At 34.0% G+C, this 23,627-nt stretch overlaps 1 protein-coding gene across 1 annotated transcript in view; it reads left to right on the top strand.

Annotated features, from left to right (window-relative positions):
• The window catches only part of PDE7A (phosphodiesterase 7A), a 40,062-nt gene that overhangs the window by 9,091 nt on the left and 7,344 nt on the right, over nucleotides 1-23,627 (top strand). Inside the window, exons 3-11 of the mRNA XM_015817617.1 lie at nucleotides 4,406-4,489; nucleotides 11,508-11,659; nucleotides 12,533-12,596; nucleotides 14,829-14,924; nucleotides 16,552-16,652; nucleotides 17,186-17,317; nucleotides 18,870-18,961; nucleotides 20,203-20,347; nucleotides 22,415-22,511. Coding sequence (XP_015673103.1) covers nucleotides 4,406-4,489; nucleotides 11,508-11,659; nucleotides 12,533-12,596; nucleotides 14,829-14,924; nucleotides 16,552-16,652; nucleotides 17,186-17,317; nucleotides 18,870-18,961; nucleotides 20,203-20,347; nucleotides 22,415-22,511 — 963 coding nt within the window. The remainder of the gene's footprint in view (nucleotides 1-4,405; nucleotides 4,490-11,507; nucleotides 11,660-12,532; nucleotides 12,597-14,828; nucleotides 14,925-16,551; nucleotides 16,653-17,185; nucleotides 17,318-18,869; nucleotides 18,962-20,202; nucleotides 20,348-22,414; nucleotides 22,512-23,627) is intronic.

Raw genomic sequence — 23,627 nt, forward strand, 5'->3', positions numbered from 1 at the left:
GTTTAGATAATCTGGGCCACATAAAGGTTTTGTTGAAATCCTGGGTTATCATGAGTTCCTACCTTAAATCAGTATACATAATACTGCATTGATAACAAAACAATTATGACAGTGTTGGAAAAGTCTATTGGTTTAATTTCATTTTTCCATCCAATATGCCCAATTCATGCAACTGGCAAAAGAGTGGATTGTTAGTAACATTCTTTGTTTCATTTTATCTTTGTTTTGAGATATTGCAACTTGCTTACTCTGTTTTCAGCAGAAAACCAGTATGATTTATAAAATGCTGCTAAATTAAGGTTTTGTTTAGTCAATTATCTCTTCTCAGAAAGGATTCAAGGAGTGAAATCAGGAATGGATCTTGAATTTTTTTTTTTAGTTCTTCTATATAGAATACAAATGACTGATTATATTCAAGAATCTCCCACTGCATTTTGCATAAATCTTCCATCTTACATAATCGGGAAAGGAATGCATTTTAGCAACTGGGTCCATTTTGTTGGCAAGTGGCCACAGTAGTTATTGGATATAATTTTGTACAGTATTTGAATGTGGAATATTTAAATTAGAGAAAAAAATAGCAATAAGCCTGAAACTGATAGAACTATTATTGATTCAGTTAAATAAAGCAAGGTGCCCAACACATTATGATGAATGTTTTTCTCAGGAGGCAACTTTTGAAAATACCAAGTGTATCAAAAGCAGATAAAAGTGATAAGGTTTTAAAGTACTTATCTATTCATCATAATTGCAAAGAATCCCTTTGAAAAGAAATATTGTTTTTCTGTTCACATTGAGTCTAACCTTTTTTAAAAGGAATGTTATCATGTTGGCATTGCTATCACACTGATTTTATTCTGCATTTGTTAAGTTTAATATCCCCTGAGGAAGATGTTCACTGAAACATTGGGCAGTGCATAATTCTTTAATCATTTCTGCTTTCTGCTCCTTTTTATTTTATAGGGTTTCCTGCTTGAGCAGGGTGTTGGACCAGAAGACCTCCAAGGTCCATTCCAACTCTTGTTATTCTGTTATTTGGTCAAATGCTTTCTGAAAGCTCAAAATACATAGAAAAAAAATCTTATATTCTAAATAAGTGATGGCGAACCTTTTAGAGACCGAGTGCCCAAACTGCAAACCAAAACCCACTTATGCATCATCGGGTGCCGGGTGGGTGTGGCCAATTTGGGGTGTGTGTGGTCAATTGGGGTATGGCCTATTGGGTGGACATGACGTGGTAACGGCAGACTGGGTGGGACTAAAAAGTTCAATCAATCAATTCCAACTTTGCAAGATCTTTTTTTTTCCCGTGAGAAGTTGAAATTGACTGATTGATTGAACCTTTTTTTTTTTGCGCACCCGGCAGCGGAGGCCTAAAGCGAAAAGGTTTTATAAAACCCAGCTCAAGGCCTAGGACTGGGGCGATGGCGCGTGTGCCCACAGAGAGGGCTCTGAGTGCCGCCTCTGGCACCCATGCCATAGGTTCGCCACCACTGTTCTAAATTAATCCCATAACTATAAAACTAAGAAAGCATTTAAAAAAAGTTTAAAACTAAGTCTTGACATTTCAAATTATTTTTATTATTAATAGATGAATTTATGTTCATCCAGGAGTGTATAACTTGAGGCCCAGGGCTACATGTGCTCTTCCCAAAGTCTTAGATGTGTCCAAGAGACTTCTGAAAGTTGTTACCAAATAATATTTGTAACCTATTGGAGAAAAGTTAATACATAATTGTGTTTTAACTATATTTAAATATAAATGTAATAAATTTAGATCCTGTCCTGGCCCCACTCCTCCAGTGTATGATTCCAAGGTTCAGGAAATTATACAAATTATAACAATGTGTTATTTATCTTAACTATTGTTGGGAAGACATTTCAATGAATGGAAATTATATCTCAAATCATGGTATGTGAATCATGGCATATTTCAATTAATCATACTTAATGTAAACCCAGTTTAAATTTAGATAGCATCCTAAGCTGTGGATAATTTAAAATAAAAGTTCTGACTTCCTCACTTTTGTGTTGAAAGAGAGAGAAGGGTGAAAGTATAGTGTTGAAGCTTAATGAGATTTGCTGTTTTAATGTTAGATAACAGTGGTTAGGCACATTCACATGCAATTGCTGCAAGTGGTTGGGACCAATTTAGATGCAGGATTGGATTTGAATTTCCCAAACTGCCATTCTAAAATAAGATGCTCTGTTGCAGTCAATGCTTTTTATTTTCCTAGGCAGTGTGGAAGTACTAAGACTAAGAATTGCAAAATGGAAACAACTACTTTTTAGGTTGATGGGAACAGCCAGATTTATTTTCTCCCTGCTGCTGTTCCCTTCCTTTCCAGTGGCAGGTTGTAGCTGCTTTGGTTCTGCACTCCTAAGGCAATTGATCAAGGGATTATTTCATTTAGAGGTATGGAGAAATCAATTCCTTACATTTTCTGTTTCTTTAACTGACTTTGGTCTCTGTCTTTTCACCATTCAGCTAACTGGAGGCTCTTTGTCACGAGTTGGGTTGCTGTATACATTTAATATACAACCAAAGAAACATACCTTGACTTGACTTGAACAATAATGGTCCTGATAGATTCATTCTGAGAAAATTGTGTGATTGCTGCTTGTGATTAGTGCTAGCTACAGTGAAAGTTACACTGAAAGTGACTTTCACTTCTTTTTGGTTAGGATTTTTGTAAAAAAAAAACTTTGAAAAACAATCAACAGCTTTCCATTTGTAGCTTCTGTAGAAGGAAGGAGTTAGTAGAACTGAAAAACTCCTATATGTGAATACATTTTTTATTCATTGCATAAAAATACCATAGAATAACATGATTTTCTTCAAATTTGCTTCTATTTCCACCTAAAGCGTTTCTTATAATTCAGTGGTTATGCATTTTTAATAGCCATAAGTGGATTCCTTATTAGAAAAGCCAAATCAGTTTATAGATAAGCTCATTGTTTTAGAAGAAAAACTGTCATAATTATGTCATATAAATGTTTTCTGCAAAAGCTGACCTATATTGTAACACAAGAAAAGACTCAACAATATTTTGAAAAGCAGTCAATGATAATAATCAACAGAATCATCATCAGTCAAATATCAAAGGCAGCTTTATTTGGAACAGCTTATATCCTGCAATAGAACCTTTAATATAATTAAACAACAACTGCCTGTCCCAGGTGCTTGGGAAAGAGTTGATAGATGGTCAAAAATGCTAAATCCAGTCTAAACATCTGGCTATGTGATTCATCATAATATAAAATTTGGACCTAGTGAGGAAAAAGGTTATAAAATAATTAATAGTATATATCTGAATTCTGAGTACAATTTATATCATATCAGCTTTTGAGGAAAAAGGTTATAAAATAATTAATAGTATATATCTGAATTCTGAGTACAATTTATATCATATCAGCTTTTGGCATAACTGTATTTCTGTAATTTGGGAACAAAAATCTAGGCATTGGTTAATACTGGTTGAGGGCCTTTAGTGTAGGTCAGGGGTGTGAAACTGCCGGCCCATAGGCCGGTTGCATCATACGGAGGCTGCGTTCACCCCAGCTTTGGCAATGTAAAAAAAGGCACGATACGTCGCAACATGTCACGTGACGCAGCGAGTTTGACACCAGTGATGTAGGTGGTTAAGACATCAAGCTAGAAAATGGGAGACTGTGAGTTTAGTCCCATCTTTGGCATAAAGCCGGCTGGGTGACCTTGGGTTAGTCAGATTTTTCTCAAGCTTAGGTAGTGGCAACTGCTTCTGAAAAACTTTGTCAAGAAAATTGCAGGGGCTTGTCTAGGCAGTCTTTGAAAAAGAGACATGATTGAATGGAAGAAAAAATATTTATTGTTTTGTCAGTATAAATAGTAACATTACTGTAGAAGATGCTTCTTTTTGCTGAAGGGGGAAATACATACAGTAATTTTCATGTTAATATTACGTTTTGATATTTTAACGAAGATTGATGTAATCAAGCTAAGTAAATTTTAATGGAATTAACTGTAATTGTGAAAATTATAAATGTAGGATTGTATATATATAAAAAATATCAACAGGTATCTTTTAGAAAAATGATTTGATACTGAAGAGAAAAAAGATTTTGATATTTTTCTTTAGATATATTTTTGTCATTTATTATGGTAATTTAGTATATGATATTAAATTTAAATATCTAGTGAATTGTGTATGAGAAGGTAGAAAAGGAATTTATGACAAGCAGGGAACTGGATATTTGTAAAAAACTTCAAACTTGTGAAATTGCATCTAAGGTAGAGGGACTGAGACAGTTCCTTGTATTATTGTTACCCTACATCCACAGAATGTCTACACCTTGCAACTGTATTCAGTTGCATTTTTCTCTGTAGCTCTTCGAAGGTATATTTCACTCTTGACCCTATTTCCAGGAGATGTACGAGTAAGAAGTCGGGCAGGATTTGAAAGAGAGAGAAGAGGTTCTCATCCATACATTGATTTCCGTATTTTTCACTGTAAGTATTTAATAGCAGTACAGTAATGAAGAATTCCATTTGTGTTTGGCTGCTGCGCGTATAGTCATGCCAGGTTTTATTAACTAATACTTCTCTTTTATGGAAATAATTTCTATTTGAGAAATTATGAACATGCTCTATGTAGAATATTACAGTATTGTTTCTTAAGCTACATTATATAAAGTTGAAAAAAAAGCACAATGAATTCAGACTTAAGAGTGTATGAGGATACAAACATAGCAGTTGTCTCCAGATTTCTAAATTCAAATATGTCTTTTCCTGGGATAGGGATAGTACAGTGCAGTAACTGCAGAGAGTAATTGAATGATCTTTTGAAAAAACATAATTGTCTATCTTCACATATTAGGGCATAATTAGAGAATCTCATTATTGTGTAAATTTACCCGTTCCATTGGCAAAGAGGCAATATTCTATAGGAATGTAAAACTCCTCTTACCTGTCCCAGACTTTAAGAATTAAAGACTCTGATAGCAAAGGATAACCAGTCTTTGTCTGTTTAGATAGCCATGATGATAAGGTAGAAGTGCAAATGTTTTCACTGTGGACATGGCTTGAAATTTTAATGATAAAATTCATAAGATTCTACTAAAAGATAGACTGTAGTTGCAAAATGAGAGGCTTGAGCAAATCGTGACATACTGGATGTAATTATCTCTATTTTTAAAATACTATCTTCTATGAATGTTTAAAATGCTTGGATTAATATGAAAGCTGCTTCTTGACAGAACACTGAAGATTCGTATATTTCAGCTACATATGAGTATTATGTAAAGAGGTTCTGGTATTCGGGGGAGACTTTGGCTTTATTGTACATTCTTTCATGGGATGACTTCCCCCCATTTTGATTTGAATTTTCTTTAATTTGGGACACTTTTTTATATGCAAAGTGGAATGTTTTGAGTATTTTGGAAGTATTTTAAGTTCAGCTGTTTCAATTCTGAAACACTTCATAGATGCTCAGTTTAGGTTGCCCTCAAGTTACAACCAGGTAAATTGAGTGACCATTATCTGCATTCATCTTACTATAGTTAGAATCGTCCAAGATTGTGCTGGAATCATTGATTGAAATGGGAATTTAGTGTCTCATTTTGATCCATCCTATTTTTTAGTGCTTTAATGTGTTGTCAAGTAAAAAGAGATGGGAAAAGAGTATGCAATTGGAACTATGTTTTTCCTCTAGCATCTTGAAAATGCCTGCTCACTACTATTAAAGGGTATATCTCCTGATAGAAAAACATTAAAATCATTTTTTGAAAGCAAATGAACTTGATCAGATACTTTATCACTGGTGAGAATCTTAGTCTGAACTTAGGTAATAGTTGTCTATTGAATTTCCTTCCTTCCTTCCTTCCTTCCTTCCTTCCTTCCTTCCTTCCTTCCTTCCTTCCTTCCTTCCTTCCTTCCTTCCTTCCCTCCCACCCTCCCTCCCTCCCTCCCTCCCTCCCTCCAAATTGTGCTAATATTCATGTATACTGGAGAGCAGGTAATTTAGCAAGAGTTGTATCTTAATTATGAATAATAAGAGATGGCAAACCTAATTCCCTACATGAACAATTATTGAGGTTATTTGAAGTAAGCAACAATGGCCGTGACATACTACTGGGCCATGAGCCATTCAGAACTGGGCCATGGAAGTGGTGGGCACATTCCCACTTCTGTGAGCAGTGGGCAGGCAAGCGTGCACGCATTCCATTTGCATGAACATTGGGCGCACATGCCCACCACTTGTGCAAATGGAACTGAGCGCATGCACACTTACCACTTGCTCGGAACCATCCCCTCACCCGCTAGTCCGCAAATGTGGAAAGGTTGGGGAACTCTGGTTTAGAAGGCAACTACTTTCAGAGCTATTTTTTCTATTTTCACTGTTTTACATGGACATTAATAATCTTTAGCTTGAGAATGACAGCTGAAATGTTTAAAAGATAACCTTTATTTACACTAGAAATAGAGGTTAAAGAGCCCTAAAAGGAAGAAAAGGCAATTGAAATACATCACGGAGTGAGATTTGCTGGTATTTTCTGTACCAAGTTGGAAGGTCTAAGCTGCCAATTACTTATACTGAGTGCATTAATGTGAAAATTATTCTAGCTAACTGGTTATGTGAAGCTTCACTAAATTGACTCAAAAAATCCGCCATGATATTGTCTACATCTAGGCAGATTGATACAATTTTTGTATGTTTCAGATAGTGATTTTTCTTATTCCTGCCTTGAGAGTCTGGGAGTTAAATTTAGAGTCCTATGGGAAAAGTATGTGCTGTACCATTGTCGATTGATTTTGTGAATGATAACCACAGGACAGTATATTAAGTCATTCATCCTTACATTTCTATTTTATTGTGAAGATGGAAAAAATAAGTTTATTCATTTGTTCTTGTTTGGCAGGAATATTGCTGTGATAGCACATTTAAATGTAGGAAGTATCTGTAGCTGATTGCTCTATTAACAAAGATTAATAAATTTCAGTCCTAGAAATGTTAGTTAACAAGACAAGAGAGATAATGATATTTGGACTAACATATACTCATGAGCTTTCTAACTGGAGTATAATTCTATTGGTTTTATATTTTCACTGTATCTTTTGGGTTGGATTAAAATGGGCAATAAAGAACATGAAGTCATGTGACTAATATAGACACTTTATAAATGTACACATAACTTTTGAATATGATGAACTTTAAGATTAACACTGTTTGGAAAGTAGCTATATACATCCCCCCATAATTGTAACTTGTTAGAGCATGTTCTGATTCCTTCTGTTGCTATAGCCTTTTCTCAGTCACTACCCATATACATGTGAAATTGTTATCAGACTGAATCCATACCTACTTGTACATAGTTTGTTTCTGATAACTCTATGTTAGATTGGATTTTAGAAATATTGGCATTATAGCACAGTTTAATGTGTGTGCTTTTCAGATGAAATTGTTATATCTTGAGTTTTGAAAATTGCCTCAGAATCTTGACAAGGAGTAAAACTGTAGTGTAGAGCTATACTTATATAGGCACATACTTAAAATGTGATTGCAACCAAAAGTTTGAAACTTCTAATTTAGTTATTTTTAGTATATTAAAATAAAGCCAAAACATTCTAATGTTTTTCCTGTGCCCTGTACTTTCTCATTACCAATAACTTGACAAGGATTTCAAAAAATCTAGTGAAGATCAATATTGCTCTTAACTGCACAGTATTGCTAATCTCTGAATTGTTCCACTTTAATAGTAAATGTACATCTACATATACATACATATAACCAGAAATTAATCCTGTTAATATTTGTGGAATTTATTCTCAATATGTAAGTGCATATAAAATTATAGTCTAGGTAGGTTAAACTATCATGGTATAGTTAATTGAAAACTGGCACTTTCAGTTAATATTATTACAGAATGTATACATTATTTAAGCTTTGTGTGCTTCATGTAAAGATATAACCTGCCATGTCATATTCTTTGTAAAATGTTTCTAAATGTTAAAAAGCCAGATTGTTTTAAACTAGATTCTATTGTAGTTTAATTTACTGTTATTTGTTAGTTCCAGAGTTGTCCATAAAAATGCTTGAAGAATAGAGTCTTAATCTACTTGAGATCTGTGTTCACAGATGGACAATTTTTTTGTGGAATTCAAATGCCCCTTATCATCTGTCTATATCACCTCCATCCATGAGATTCCCCAATCTTCTGTTACAGATTTTTTGAAATGAAAAGAAAAGTGAAAGGGATTGTGCATTCATTTGGTGTTAGCAAGTTTGAAAACTCTTGTTCTGACCAGACCCTTACTTAGACCTATGACGCTTATGTAGCTAATTTGTAAACCTGGCCATTTGGATGGCCTGCCTGCCTTAGAAATTGACACATAACACTAAGTCATAATGTAAGAACTGATACCAGTAGCTGAATGCTACTTACAGAATTTAAAGAAAAAAATGTTATTCATTCTTTAAGTTGTGTCCAACTCTTCACAACCACAGGGACAATAGTATGCCAGGCCCCCCTGCCCAAACTCAAACTCAAAAGACTCATCTATATATGAATTATATGTTAGTAACTTTGGAAATAATGTCATGTTTCTTCTACTTCAAATTCTGGCCAGCTGGTTTGGGTCCTTGGAATAAAATTATACTTTCACTGCTTTTACTTTACTTTCTTGTTTGCAGATTATTGGACCAGAGGGAGTAAAGGATTGATAGGTTAGATATGGTGTTCAACATGGTACTTCTTTTTCCCCTGATAACAGTTTCATGGATATACCAGTGTATAGTAAGAACTACTAAGGTTATAAGGAAGGGGAGTCAATATAATGCAGTGCTAAGATGTTGAAGCAGGTTTGGGGAAAGCCAGGTTTGCGTCCACCTTCAGTCGCAAAAATCCATTGTGATTACCAGATCTGACTTTCTCCCATTCAAGTTATCTTTTCATAAGCTGATCCCAAAGCTTGGAAGAAAGATGATACATATATATATATATATATAAATAAATGTACCTGAGTATGCTAAAACAAATGCATGCTTTTCACTTCTGAAATGTTTATTGTATAGTAATGGACAAGTATGTGAAATTTTTAGAGCACAGTTTTGTCTGTATGGAGAAATGATTTCCATTTTCAAAAATAAACTTTTTGAGAATCATTAGCTTTTTATGTAGACATCTATTTTTCTCTAGTATTCCTTTCCCTTTTAATTGATATATTTCAACTTGGTCAACAGTATTCTTTTCCTGCTATCATGTACTTTCTTCCTCTCTTTCCCAATTTGAAATCAGAGAAAAAGTGGTCAATTTGATCAGAAACATAACCATTTTTGTTATTAGTTTGGAAACATGATTTTTCCCTTCTCTTCTGTAGATCCTTTAAAAACATGTTCTAGAATAAAAAGACATTCTAAAAGCACAAACTGTCTTTCTCCTTATTCAGTTCATGGCTTCTTTAAACAAAGATGATTTTTTTTTCATTTTTTGGGAAGTATTAGGACTTGTCTTTAAAATGCTATTGGAAAAGGAATGCGAACCTATCTTGTGAAGATACATGTCTTGCTTACAATTAATGTCTTTATTTACAGGATTGTACTTTTGATATCCAAGCCACTATTCAGTGTTTGATGAGTGTATTTATTTTGAGGTGTAGGAGTTTGATATATTGGATGAAAAATACCGCAATTTTTCTTAATAATGGTAATTTTACATTTATTTTGTATTCATTTCTATTTTGTCTTTCTTTGAAAGAACTGATTGAGTACAACTAAATGTAGTATAGGATAATGCATTAAATCATATTGAATGTGCTTCTGAAATGTGAAGTTACGTCACGGGGTTAAATTATTTAGCATGAGACTTAATGCAGAGAACTTAAGATATTCCTCCTTTAGCAACTTTTTTATTTAGTGATCATCCACAGTTATGATTGTGGTGAAAAAGTTAACTTCATGACCACTCTTCACATTTGTGACCTTCACAGGTCTGTAAAACAAAGGAAAGCTGAAGTAAGATCATAAAGTTGCTTTGGATAGCAAAAGGTGCGGTATCATAAATTTAATAAACACATTTACTGTTTCACTTATCAATTATTTTATGACTTAGTTGCCAGTTCCAATTGTGGTAACTAAATGAGAGCTACCTGTAGTTTCCTTCCCCTTCCCCCAAAGTTTTATTTACAAAGTGACCATTTAACATTTTGTTCAGGCAACATAAAATTATGGCTTTGTGGATGACTAGTTCCTAAAAGTGTTGAAGGATCCACAGAGTGGGCTTTTCTAAAAATGGCCCTATTTCTCATATTGTCTGAAAAATACCAGAAAAAAAATGAGTATTATGACTTTTATGTTGCAAACGTATCAAAATAGGCTTAAAGTATTTTAGTAAAATCTGAAAATAAGAGCTTAAAAATCTTAACTGCTAGATAGATACACTTTATTTCATTAGTTTCAGAAATGTTTTTGTGTCAGAGACTGCAGTGGCTATAAAGCTCATGAATAAATATAGGAATACAAATAGAAAATGCAAGATGTACATTTTAGAAATAAGGGTTTTCTGTGGCTGAATCTCTTTGCAAATAATAAAACTTCCAGATTGCACAGGATTATACATATGTTTTATTATGTGAATTCTAAACTCTCAAGGTTGTTGGCCGAATATGTCATTAATGTTTGTTATTGTATGGCCAACCATAAGTTTATTTTCAGAACTTAGCCTGAACCATTGTTCTTATAAGGTTTACGATTAGTCCACTCACAGTAATTAAATAGCAATAGTTTATCTGCTAAAAGTCTTGGAATGTATTCATTCACTGTATCCAGTAACTAGAAGACCTGATATATTGCAATGTTGAATTCAGCTTCAGAGACATGAAGTAGATTTCAAGCAATAAATTGGTTTTTATACATTTATGTTAATGGCATCATTACAGTTGAATGACAATTATAGCATAAAATAATCCAGATATCTAAATAATTTTTTCTCTTGCTTTGTCTTTTTGGGGATTTAAATGCTGTACCTTAAAATTCATCAGGTAAAATTTGCTCATGAAAGACATGTTCCTGACACTTGCTAATTGGATTGGGGGTTAAAGGCTGTTTACATTAGTTCCTTCCTGAAAATCTGATCCATATGTACTTTGGAGGGCTGGCAAGGGAATGTTGAAGAAGAGAAAATTGCCTTTCCCTAGATATAAATAGGTTATTTTACAGTCAAACCCTAAATATTCAGCACTAATCTATATTGTTTTTTGTTTTTTTTAAATAAATGAGCTGACTTATCTGATCACCGAACAAAACTGAAATAGTTAACACCAGATGAGAACTTTTGATCCACAAGTTCTCATCAGTCCCAGTCAGTGGGATCAGTGGTCAGTAATGATGAACATGATAGCCCATAACATCTTGGGAAGGGGAATATATGTTTGGCTTTTCTTCTGTAAATAAATATTGTCTTTATAGATTCAGCTTTTGAAGTTTTAGGAAAGGGTTTTACAACTTAAATCTCACTATTTCCCTCCCATCTAGCAAATTCTGAATTTGAAGTTTCTGTGTCTGCAAGAAATATCCGAAGGTTACTGAGTTTCCAGCGGTACTTGAGATCTTCCCGTTTCTTCCGTGGTATTACTCTTCCAAATTCTTCAAACATTTTAGATGATGATTACAATGGACAAGCTAAGGTTTGTTTTTGTAGTTATCTTGTAACTTTGCTCTAAAAAATATAGTAATTTTTCTTAAGGTGCGCAAGTAAATAAATAATTTCTATTAAAAGTTAGTAATGCTTCTGTTCCAGACTTATAGAAGTGACGTTTCTGTTTATCTTCTCGTTCTGCAATTTGCCAACTCTCATCAATTTACATAATACATATTGTAGATTTTTTTAAAAAAAATCTATAATTAAAAAATAATCATAACTAAAACTAAAAGTCAACACTAACAACAAGTCAATGTAATAAAATGTGCATAATGCATAAACCTAGGAGAAAGCTGTCCAGAAAATCATGTTTAAATATTTTCCTGAAGACCAGCAGGATCGCTAGCCTGATTGCTATTAGGCTATTCCAAAGCATAGCCACTGCAACAGAGAAGCAGCACCTTCTACTTCTAGCTGTGCCTAAAAAAGTATCCACATAGAAGTAGATCTAACTATAGGTGGCACATGGAAAGCAGTGGGCAAAATCTTTGTCCCATAGTAAGGTTCAGATGAGTCTGCTTTATTTTAGAAATAGTTGATCATTTTAATATTGGTCTACTTACGTAGGTAAAAAAAAAAGAGAGAGATGTTTTGCTTCTATGAGAGAAAGCTGTTGATGTAAGAAGGCAGTTGCAACCCATCTGATCCATTAGTGACAAATATGATTCTAGAATTTCTCAAGTCAAAACAATGATGTAGTCTCAGACCTGGAATGTTGTTGCTTTTCTGTTCTGACTACTATTCTTTTCAGAATCTGTATAGATTTATAAAATTGCAGCAAGGATGATTCAGATATATAGCATTTGGAAAGAAATGGTTTTTATTCCCAAATAAAATGTTCTTTTCTTTTGCTTTTCAGTGTATGCTAGAAAAAGTTGGGAACTGGAATTTTGATATCTTCCTTTTTGACAGGCTAACAAACGGTAAGATTCCATTTGTTACTTTGAAGATACTGCTTTAAAAATTGAGCAATTGCTATATGTGTATATAAGCTCATTTAGATTGTCGGGCTAATATTGACTAATATTCTACTTTCAGACATGAAATCTGGTAATTAGTTGAGTATTGTGCTTGTAGAGTTGGAAATAAGATTTCTCTTTAAACCTATGTTGACATTTCTCAGTTTAAATGCAGGGCTGATGAGGGAGTGTGCACACATGCTTGTCTCCATGTCCCTGTGTGGGATAGGCTGCTGAAAAGATGTTCATATGGATAATGGGGAAATGGCAAGGGAGTTTAAAAGCATATTCAATTTAACATTTATAAAACAATTTTATAGGCTGTTAAGTTGAAGGGAGGTCTAGAAAGTGTGTTCATAGCTCCAGTTATGCTTTAGCCTTATAAGCAGAGGAATATCTCTGTAGGGATTTTATGGTAAGAAGTCTGTGGCTCAAGAGACTTGAAATAGCCAGTTCCTTCACTTTTTAAAATTCTTACCCCATACTTTTTAAGGCAATCATGTATTAAGGACATGTGCAGAATGTGGTAAGGCAGAAAGTTAAGCTTGCATTTAGATTTACAGATGAACTACTTTGTATAAATATATTGTTTGCTTTATGCAGTGATTTCTATATCAGTGATTTTCAAACTTGGCAACTTTAAGATGTGTAGACTTCAAATTCCCATTGGCTAAAGTAATTAGCCAGTAATTCAGCCAATAAACAAATTGGGATGGGTGAGTTCTGAAAAAGTGGTTGGAATAGATAATTTCAGAATAGTAGCAAATATATCTAGGGGACTGCCTGTTTTGTGGTTAGTGAGTAAATAAATAAACTCTTAACTATTGAGAGAGGAATCAGAAACAACTTCGAATTACATCCTCGAAGGTAATTCTTGATTTACAACCATTTGTAAGTTAGACTAATTCCTTTATTATACTTGAGATAATAGAGAAGAATATTTTTCCAGCAAAATTTTAATTTGTTTTAATATTTCCTAATTTTATTTTGCTAAATGGACAACAGTCTTACATCAAGCTAACTGCTAACTCACCTGGTTCAGTATTAGTCCTCGACTAAACAGCCATTCATTTAGTACCCTTCGAAGCTACAGTGGCACTGAAAAGTGTGATTTATGACATTTTACAACTGATGCTGCATGCCCATGATCAAGTGATCAAAATTCAGATGCTTACAACTGACTCATATTTATGATAGTTGCAGTATCCCATGGGTTATGTGATCACCTTTTGCCATCTTCTGACAAGCAAAGTCAATGGGAAAGCCAGATTCACTTAACAAACTTGTTACTAACTTAACTGCAGTGATTCACTTAACAACTGTGGCAAGAAAGGTTGTAAAATGGGGCAAAACTCACTTAACAAATGTCTCACTTAACAACAGAAATTTTGGGCTCAGTTGTGGTTGTAAGTCGATGACTACCTATATAGGATCAAGTAAAAGAGAGAGCAATTGAATTATTATTGTGACATGTAAGAAATGGATGAAATTATTGGCATTATAGGCTATTTGGAAATACCTCATTTTCTGTTCCCTGTTGAAGAGTTGTAAATGTCTAATAATGTCACTGTGTAAATGTTCTCTCTCCCTCTCTCTTGAGAAAAGTCAGTGATAAAAGAATTGTGAATGGAATTTATAAAAAGTATAGGTAGTCCTTGCTTACCAAATACCTTGTTTAGGGAATCTTTGAAATTACAATGATTGGGGAAAAAAAGCTTTGCAACCAATCTTTGCAGTTATGGCCGTTCCAGTGTCCTGCAGTCACGTGATCACCATTTGTGAGCTTCAAAACTGGCTTCCAATAGCAGAATTAATGGTGAATGCAGAAGTGAAATTGAAAGTTGTTATCACCTGATTATTGTCATGGTGATTCATTCAATGTGATTTTTTTTTTGCCTAGCAATTGTAGCACATAGCAATGGAGCTGCCTGTCCCAATTATGGTTGGTAAACAAGGGCTACCTTTAAGGGACTGCTGAAAATTAATGGATTCATTTTATAATACTGGGTGATAGATTTCTGAATCACTTGGTGATATGAAATCACTGAACATTAGAAGTCTTAATTAAAATATTGAGAACTATATTCTAGTTACAGATTTGAAGAAGAAATATGCATGTTATGTATAACAGAATTATTTAAACAGACTTATCTACTTCCTACTAAACATGGTTTCTTTGTGTATGTGTATTTTTAGGAAACAGTTTGGTCACATTAACCTTTCACCTGTTTAATCTTCATGGACTTATAGAATACTTCCAACTAGATACAATGAAGCTACGCAGATTTTTAGGTAAAAAATTCATAAGTTCAAACTTTCCCAGTAAATCTTTTCTTTAAATGCATTTCATTAATTTGCTGCAACTGTTTTCAATAAAATGAGAAAAATGTCTATATTGTGGATTGATAACTCTTCATGAATATTGTCCAATATGACTAAAGAAAAAAAAATACCTATGAAAATAGGGAAAGTAAACAAAAAAAAATGAGGTGATTATGTAGTCCTGGATATTTCTATATAATAATTTTCCTAGATGTGTGTGAATATATTTGGCAGATTTTACAGAGAAAATCATGTTATGAATATAAAGAAATGATTTTTTTAAAAAAAAGTAGTTTGCAAAATATTACTGAGGAATTGGAAGGCAGAATGTATACCTTGCATTTAGTGATTATTAATCATGCTGGCAACTAAATTACCTCTCTTCTCCTGCCTTAACTGCAGAGCAATTCAAACTACAGTATAGCAGGTACCTTAAGGGTGGGTGACTGGCATTTTCCAGTACTGTAATACTGAAGTTGAAGTGATTAGAAAAATAGTAACGCCCACAACTGAAGAAACCTGGATGTTTTGCAGCAGTTGTGCTACATAGTAGAAAATGAAACACTTTGCTAGAAAGGCCCTTGTGCCAATGTTGCACTTAAATCTGCATATAAATGTATGTTGTATACTGGCATTCTCTGGTAAATTAGTCACTGAAAAATGCAGGATGATACAAGTCAAATAAATTAAGTAACTTATTAAGGCAAAGACTTCCTTGAGGTAGATACTGTACTTGGTGACTACATGAAACATTTTCAGCAATATGGAAACAGCTGTTTTTTACTGCCTACTGGGATATTACTTGATTTCCCTGTCTTTTTGAATACCTTGAGATTTCCTGGTAATCTCTTGTCTGAAGATTTAACCATGGCTCACTGTGCTTAGTTTTTGGATCAAATTTTGGTTAGATGCCAGGTATAGCAAAACAATATATTCTTGATTATAACAAGTTAAAAAGATGTTATCTAGAAACTTCATTTGGGGGCATTTATTGTCAGTATGCATCTGCTGAATGAGATTATTTTCTGCCCCCCCCCGAAAAAACCATAATGAAATGTCTTATGATTCATAACTTGCTGTAAAGAGAAAAACGTGCTTACATTTATGGCCATAAAGTTAATAGGGCAGCATTTTGAATAACCAGACTTCATTTTAGCTTAGCTATTATCATTTTAGATTGATATTGGCAATGCTTTTCTGAATTTTCTGCTGTTCAGTTTTATTTGGACCATATTGGAGTTTTCATGTTTTTGTCTACAATAGTCAATGGCTAACAAGATTTAAAAACTTTTCCATATTTGTTACAGGCTTAGAAACATTAATATGCCAGGCATTTCCTGCTTTTTTTTCCAGTTTGAATTTTTAAAATGAATAGAAATTTATTTTCTAGAGATGACAAGCACATTCAGAAATCCCTGAATGTTTTAAAGAAGTTTGCTTTCATTTGAATTTTTCTGCTAAATCATTACTGAAGTTTATCATATTTTATATTATATCTATTGTTGCCATTTTAATTGATGTGAATCAAGAACGGACGGGAATATTTTGAGGTTGTCTTTTTCCTTTTCCTCCACACATTAATATTTTTCATTTGTAGTAATGGTTCAAGAAGATTATCACAGCCACAACCCATACCACAATGCAGTTCATGCTGCTGATGTGACTCAGGCCATGCACTGTTATTTAAATGAACCCAAGGTAAAAGAAAAAAAGTTCCGTCATTATTTCCATGTATTTATAACAAAATTGCTATTACAAAAGAAAATGATGGGTAATGACATTAGTAACATTAAGCAAAGGTAATATAGAACTTAATTGTTTTTAGAAGTGCTTGCTTTATGCCAAAGATTATTTTCCTTGATATGATTTCCTCCAGATATATTTCATATATTGGTTGGGGTTTCTGGAGTTCCAGCTTTGTACAAATTGGGAGGGATCCAATTGGGAAAGTTCTGTAATACTTTTGAAACTTTTAATAATGTCAAAATCAAGATTATATCAATTATGGGTAGTTCCATATTTGGAAAGAAAAAATTAACAATATTCCTTATTGTTTCAATATTGCTAGCCCTAGAATTAAAAAAGACAAAAGACTTCTGTGTACTAACTAAAATACAATCAAAGTGAGAGAATAACTTGATGCCATGGTCAAACTCTGTTGGAAATGCTAACCACATTTTTTTGAAACATCAGTAATAGATATTCCTATGGTCATAATTTATATATTACAGCTTCTCCAGTCTCTAACTCCATGGGATATTCTGCTCAGTTTAATTGCAGCTGCCACTCATGATTTGGATCATCCAGGTGTTAATCAGCCTTTTCTTATTAAAACAAACCATTATTTAGCAACTTTATACAAGGTAAGTAGAAGACTAATACTTCTGTCCTTTAATGGGATCTGACTAGCAGTGATTGATCAGGAAAAGAATCTTGAAGTCATAGTACACACCTTGAGAAAAACGTCAAATCAGCTAGCTGCTATTAAAAAAAAGGCAATTCCTGTTTGGAATTATTAGGAAGGGATATGAAAATAGAACTACTGATATAATGCTACCCTTAAAAATTATATTCAGGTTACACTTGTTTTGTATAATTTTGATTATAAGAGGTAGAATATTGTATAGCTTTGATCACTGAATCTTAAGAAAAGATGCAAAAAGGAGCAACCAAAATAATTAGTTAGTGCAGCACAATGCAAGGAAAAATTATAGCAACTGGGCCATTCAGCTTGGAATATAAAGATTAAGGGGAGACATGATAAAAATTGCATAAAATCATCATGGCATAGTTAACATGAAGAGAAGGAACAGATTCAGTGTTAGAAGCCCGGAGTATCTACTGCAGGGGTGTCAAACTGCCGGCCCACGGGCCGGTTTCATCATACCGGAGCCGCATCCACCCCATTGCCGGCAATGGCAAAATAGTCCCGATATGTCTCACGACACGTAACGCCGTGAGTTTGACATGTCTGATCTACTGAAACTAAATACAGGGAGATTGGACTAACAGAAGGAGTTTGCTGATACCTGTTTTTAAAATCAGCCCATTTGGATCGTTTCAAAAGGAACCTGGACAGTTTTATAGAGAAACAGACTGTCAGTAGCTACCAATATTGATGAATGTTTATTACTCTTGAATCAAGGGTAGCATGTCTTATATATGGCTACTGAGAGGTGAGACGGGAGGAGGTCTTGGTGCATATAGTCCAGGATTGTGAGCCTCCCAAATGCATTTTGTTGGCTTCTGTGATACAGAATGCTTGAGTGGATCAACATATGAACTGATCTAATAGGTCTCTTTTTATGTTCTATTCAGAAGTATTAAAGCATTTAATACAATAAGGAACACACAGTACACATTTTTTAAAGAAATGATCATTTCTATGGAAAATATTTTTTTTTTTTTAAATCAAAGTACGGTACAAAAAATAGTGCTTAAAAGTTCCAGCACAAGATGATAGTAGCAGATATATAATCAATCTGGATACTTAAAAAAATCCCTACTTAAATTGTCTTCATTGTTATTTGAAAGTGGGCAGAGAAGACATTTTGGTAATCCTAAACTTCACACTGAGAAGATCCTGCATCTGAAAAGTTGCCTGCTTCAACTATTAGCAAGACCAGGAAAGCATGTTTACACTGAAACAAAACATGCTCTGGTTCTCCTCTGGGGTATGGGGGAAATGCTATTCTTCAAGTTCAAAATCAGTTGAATCTGAGTAATTGATGAAGCCAATAAAGAGAAATCAGGAAAGGAAAGTGTGGTTGATAAATGTTAAAAGTGGCTGATTTATCCAGGAAAATGAATAGGATTGTGTTCCCTTCGTTAAAAATCAGTATAATTTGTTGCTTGTTATATGTAATTCAGCATTCAAAGAATATATAATACCAATAATCTTTTATTTAATTTCAGAATACCTCAGTATTAGAAAATCATCACTGGCGATCTGCAGTGGGGTTATTGAGAGAGTCTGGATTATTTGCACATATATCACTAGAAAGCAGGTATGTATCAGATTTGCAAAAACCCATAATTTTTACAGAATGGAGAATACATTGCAGAATGAATGGTTTAAAATAAATAAACTAATAGTAAAAGGTAGTTGTACTTTTCTAAAATGCATTATAATTCTGAATACAATTTTACATTCCCATAAAGCTAAATGCAGGTGGTTTTCATGATGACCACTCATTCAGAGACTGTTCAAATTTGCACTGAACTAATGGTGCTTACGGTTGATTTCTCAAAAGTTCCAGCTGTCACAGCATCCCCGTATTCTCATGATTGCAATCCAGCTGCTCAGCAACTTGCAAGTACAGTGTTGCAGTGTCCCATGATCCTGTGCGCTTTGCACAAGCAGAGACAATGGAGAAATTGGTATGAGGTCACAAATGCTTAACAATCACGTGGGATTTGCTTGACAGTGGCAACTGAAAGTGCTGGAACTGCTGTTGCTAAATGGTGTGATCATGTGATGTCACACTTGCAAGGGCAGTTCCAGTACCAATTGCTGTTGTTAACTGAGGACAATTTGTAAGAAAAGTGGAATAATAATTCTTGATTCATGATGCTTTCATCTATACTACCATCATTTTTAATGATATAGAAAGTTGTAGTCCAAATATCTTAGATAATTTGGATTAACTTTCCAAGCAGCATAGCTAATCCCAAACATCTGAAAGGCACCTATAAATAGACAGAACCAATAAAATACAATCAGTAAAATGAACAAAACTATCTCTCAATAAAAAGAATTATTAACAACCAAATATTACATATAATGTAGCAAAATCTTGCTACTTTGGAAAAATAAATGTATCCTGATTATTTAACAAAAAGTACAGATAAAACTGTAAGAGTGACCTGGAAATTTAAATAAAAGAGGGGTAATCAATTGGTGGCAAATATTCTTATAGATATCTTATATTCTTGCAAATATCTTATATTCTTGCAGTGTAGAAGAACCTGGGCTGTGGTTTCTGTGGCACCCATAACACAATGGCAATATCCGGTTTCATATGGGTTTTCCTATATTTTCTTAAAGGACAATGGGGGGAGGGGGAACAGGGCTGAAATGCACCTAAACCATCTGAGTTACATCTTTGAATTACTAAATTTAAACTTCATGTTTTCCAAACATTGTAAATTTATGATCAGTATTGAGCTGAATATTGTGTAATAATTCATGTTTGCATTTACTTACTAATTATTGCTTTGGGTTTCTTCCTCTTATCTCCAATTTCAGGCAGCTGATGGAAAGCCAAATAGGAGCACTGATTCTTGCCACTGATATTAGCCGTCAGAATGAATATCTATCCCTGTTTCGTACCCATTTGGACAAAGAAGACTTATGCTTATTAGAGGAAGATCATAGACATCTTGTCCTCCAGGTAATTTATATGAATCTTATCTGGAAAAGAAATTATGGTAAACAGTATCCTTCTAATATATGGTTTGAAAAAGTCCTGGTTCTTTACTTATAGTTTTTATAAAAATACAGTTTGCTGGGACTGAAAATTAAGGCCTCCTATTTGTTCCTATTTAAAGTGTAATACAACAGTATATTTTCCTATTCTGGCAGGACCATTTGATAGAAACTGATATGTCCTCAGTTTCTTGAATGTTCTGAAATTATTAGGCAAACATCAGCAAGATTTTATATTTTTCAAAACGTTGCAATAGAATTTTTAAAAAGTCTACCTTTAACCTTTTTTTAATAAAATCTTGTAGGAACAAACAAATGCCTTTTCTGTCTTAATAATTTAGCTTGGATTCAATAGGGAAACAATCGCATAGAAAGTGAGATCTCGCCACAGTTCCTATTCTGAATTTAATGCGTATTGCTACGGAAGTTGATTTGACTTGAAGTACGTATTTTGAACTTGTAAAGACAAAATAGTGTAGTTACAGTAGTAGCCAAAATTGTGGAAACCTTTTGGGAAAAGTGTATTTTTGAGGTTTGATGGCTAATAACACCACTTTTTTTGGAGTAGTACCATAAAATTGTATATAAATGGAAAGATAATTTAATGAAGAATGTAATGCAACAAAGTTTGTTCAATTATCTGTACTGTATTCTATGAAAAGTTATAGCCAAATAACCAGAAAAAGGAAACACAACTTGCTTAGGTTGATATCAGGTAGCTTTCCTTCATCTGATTGTAGCCAACGAGCATGAGTGTTTAGAGAGCCAATCAGGTGTCATCTTATTTTGGCAATGAGCCAATCAAATCATAGTAGGATTCAGTTATTGATGTCATGTATTGAAGCTGAGAGGAGGACATTTGTCAGTGTGTTATGTGATCGCTATCAAGTTGGTTGGTTTTTTTTTTGTGTTCTTGTACAACGTAATAAAATTAAAGTAATGGTGCAAAGAGTTGACTGGTTGTCCAGAAAATGATGTAAAATAATATTAAGTGAACAAGGCTACAGTTATAAAGAAATTAGAAGAAAAATTGATGGAAACTTAACCAAAAGTGGCATTTCTACTGTACACTTTTCCCAAAAGGTTTCCACAATTTTGGCCACTACTGTATAAGTTAATAGGAAAGATGGCTGCCACTTTTTTCTTTCAAATAATGTAATTATTACATGAAGGCAACATCTGACATTTCAGGTAAGAAAATGATTGCTTTCAGAAACTAAGCCTTAAGACAGGATATAATGTGTAAAATATTTTAGAGATTGCCATGTTTTATCAAAATAATAAACTAATTTATTATTAGAAGTATTGATGTTTAATTGAACTGTACTAGTGAATGATAATCATTCTTATTTATACTAACACTTTCTTTTTCTACCTGCTTTCCTTCTAGCCTTATGACTGAAATTTCTTCCCATAATAATTCATATTCTCTTATTTCCTTTAGTTTCTTAATTTACAATCTTTGGTTCATTTCATCCCATCCTCTCTCAGAAAGTATGTGCCATTGAAATAATGGACATCGTGTTCCGTTTTAATTACAGCAGGTCCCTGTTGTACTGTTTCTTATGTCCATTTTTATTGCAAATAGAATTCCATAGAATTCTATGGAAGGATAGCATTTTACCAATTCTCTGCAAAGTGTAATATACATATAAAGTCCCTGATGCTTAATTAGTAATAATTAAAAACATACATAATTGTTTAAAACTTGCTGTTAGATTACTTAAGTTACAAAATTGTAGTATTATGGATATTTAATAACTTTTCAGTGTTAGTTTAATGTTATACTAATTTCTGTCTTCTATCTTGAATGGATTTCCTTCTCATTTACACATTGGCCATACTCCAATGTAGTTAAATTCAAACGGTTAAATTTAGTGGCACACCTCATTTAACTGCATGTGGCCTATAGCTCTCATTACTCATTATCATTTACTTTATCTTTTACTGTTATCTTGATTTTAGGATATTACATGGTAACTGTAATACTAAGGCAAACTAGAACTAAATAATGTGTTTATTTGTTTGCTAGATGGCTTTGAAATGTGCTGATATTTGTAATCCCTGTCGGACCTGGGAGCTAAGCAAACAGTGGAGTGAAAAAGTAACTGAAGAATTTTTTAATCAAGGCAAGTAGTGAGATGTGAAGAGTTATTACCATAAATTGTGAAACACTAACGGCTGTGGTGATTGCAAAGCAACTTGAGCTATTTGCAAGAGGTTCTATGACATGGGTGTCAAACTCGTGACCTACGTGACGTGTCGTGATGTATCGCAACTCTTTTTGCATTGCCGGCAACCGGGTGGGCACAGCTTCGGTATGATGAAACTGGCCTGCGGGCCGGCAGTTTGACACCCTATGGAGTTCTATGGAGTTGGAATGGTTTCATTAAATTACTGTTGCTGAGATAATAAATTACTATTTTTTTTAGATCTATTTTTTATTTATTGTTTGGTTATTTCCCATCAGGTCATTTTCAATCTTAGCACCCATACATATAGATTTTCTCCATGGTGATGTATCCCTAATTTATTCTTTCAAGTTTCCCAATGATGCACTCATTGTCATTGTAACTGAAAGTATCTACCTTGCTGCTAATCATCCTATTGTTTTTTTCTTTTTGTCTTTACTAGCATTAGAGTGTTTTCCAGATAGTTGAATCATATATTGAGTCCAAAGGAGGATAATTTGACCCTGGTTATTTGTCAGAACTTTGGGTTGATTTGTTTGATGATCCATTGATTTGTTTTCATGGTTGTCTATGACATTCTCCAGCACTGGAGATGGAGGATCCACCCGTGGGTTGAGACTGTATTCCTGCCCAATCAGATCAAGTCAGCCAAAGTTGTCACGCCCTGTCCCTGGACCTGTGCCCAGTCTTGACTTGATCTGCCCAAGAACAGGACGTACAACTCTGGCTCTTAGGTATAGTCTGACTCATTAGTGGTTCCTCCATCTTCAATACAATTAGAGATTTATATAGAAATTGAAATATTTATATAGAAATTTTTCAGTTCTCCTGTCAGCTCCACAGTGGGGGGAGGCTTTTTTTGGGAGGCAGAAGGGGGTCCCTTCTTTCTCCCCTCCCTCCAGGAGCTCACAGGGCAGAACTACTAAATTGAAAATTTGGACTCCAATTGCTTTAGGGCGTTAGTGACTCCAAATTGCACACACGCATAGCGGAGCGCGAGTAGAGTTCGAGACAACGGCTCCGTTATCGGCAGGGAGTGACAAAGATTCAAAG

The sequence above is a fragment of the Protobothrops mucrosquamatus genome, unplaced genomic scaffold, assembly GCF_001527695.2.
Source record: "Protobothrops mucrosquamatus isolate PMUCROS unplaced genomic scaffold, P.Mucros_1.0 scaffold608, whole genome shotgun sequence".
NCBI lineage: Eukaryota > Metazoa > Chordata > Lepidosauria > Squamata > Viperidae > Protobothrops > Protobothrops mucrosquamatus.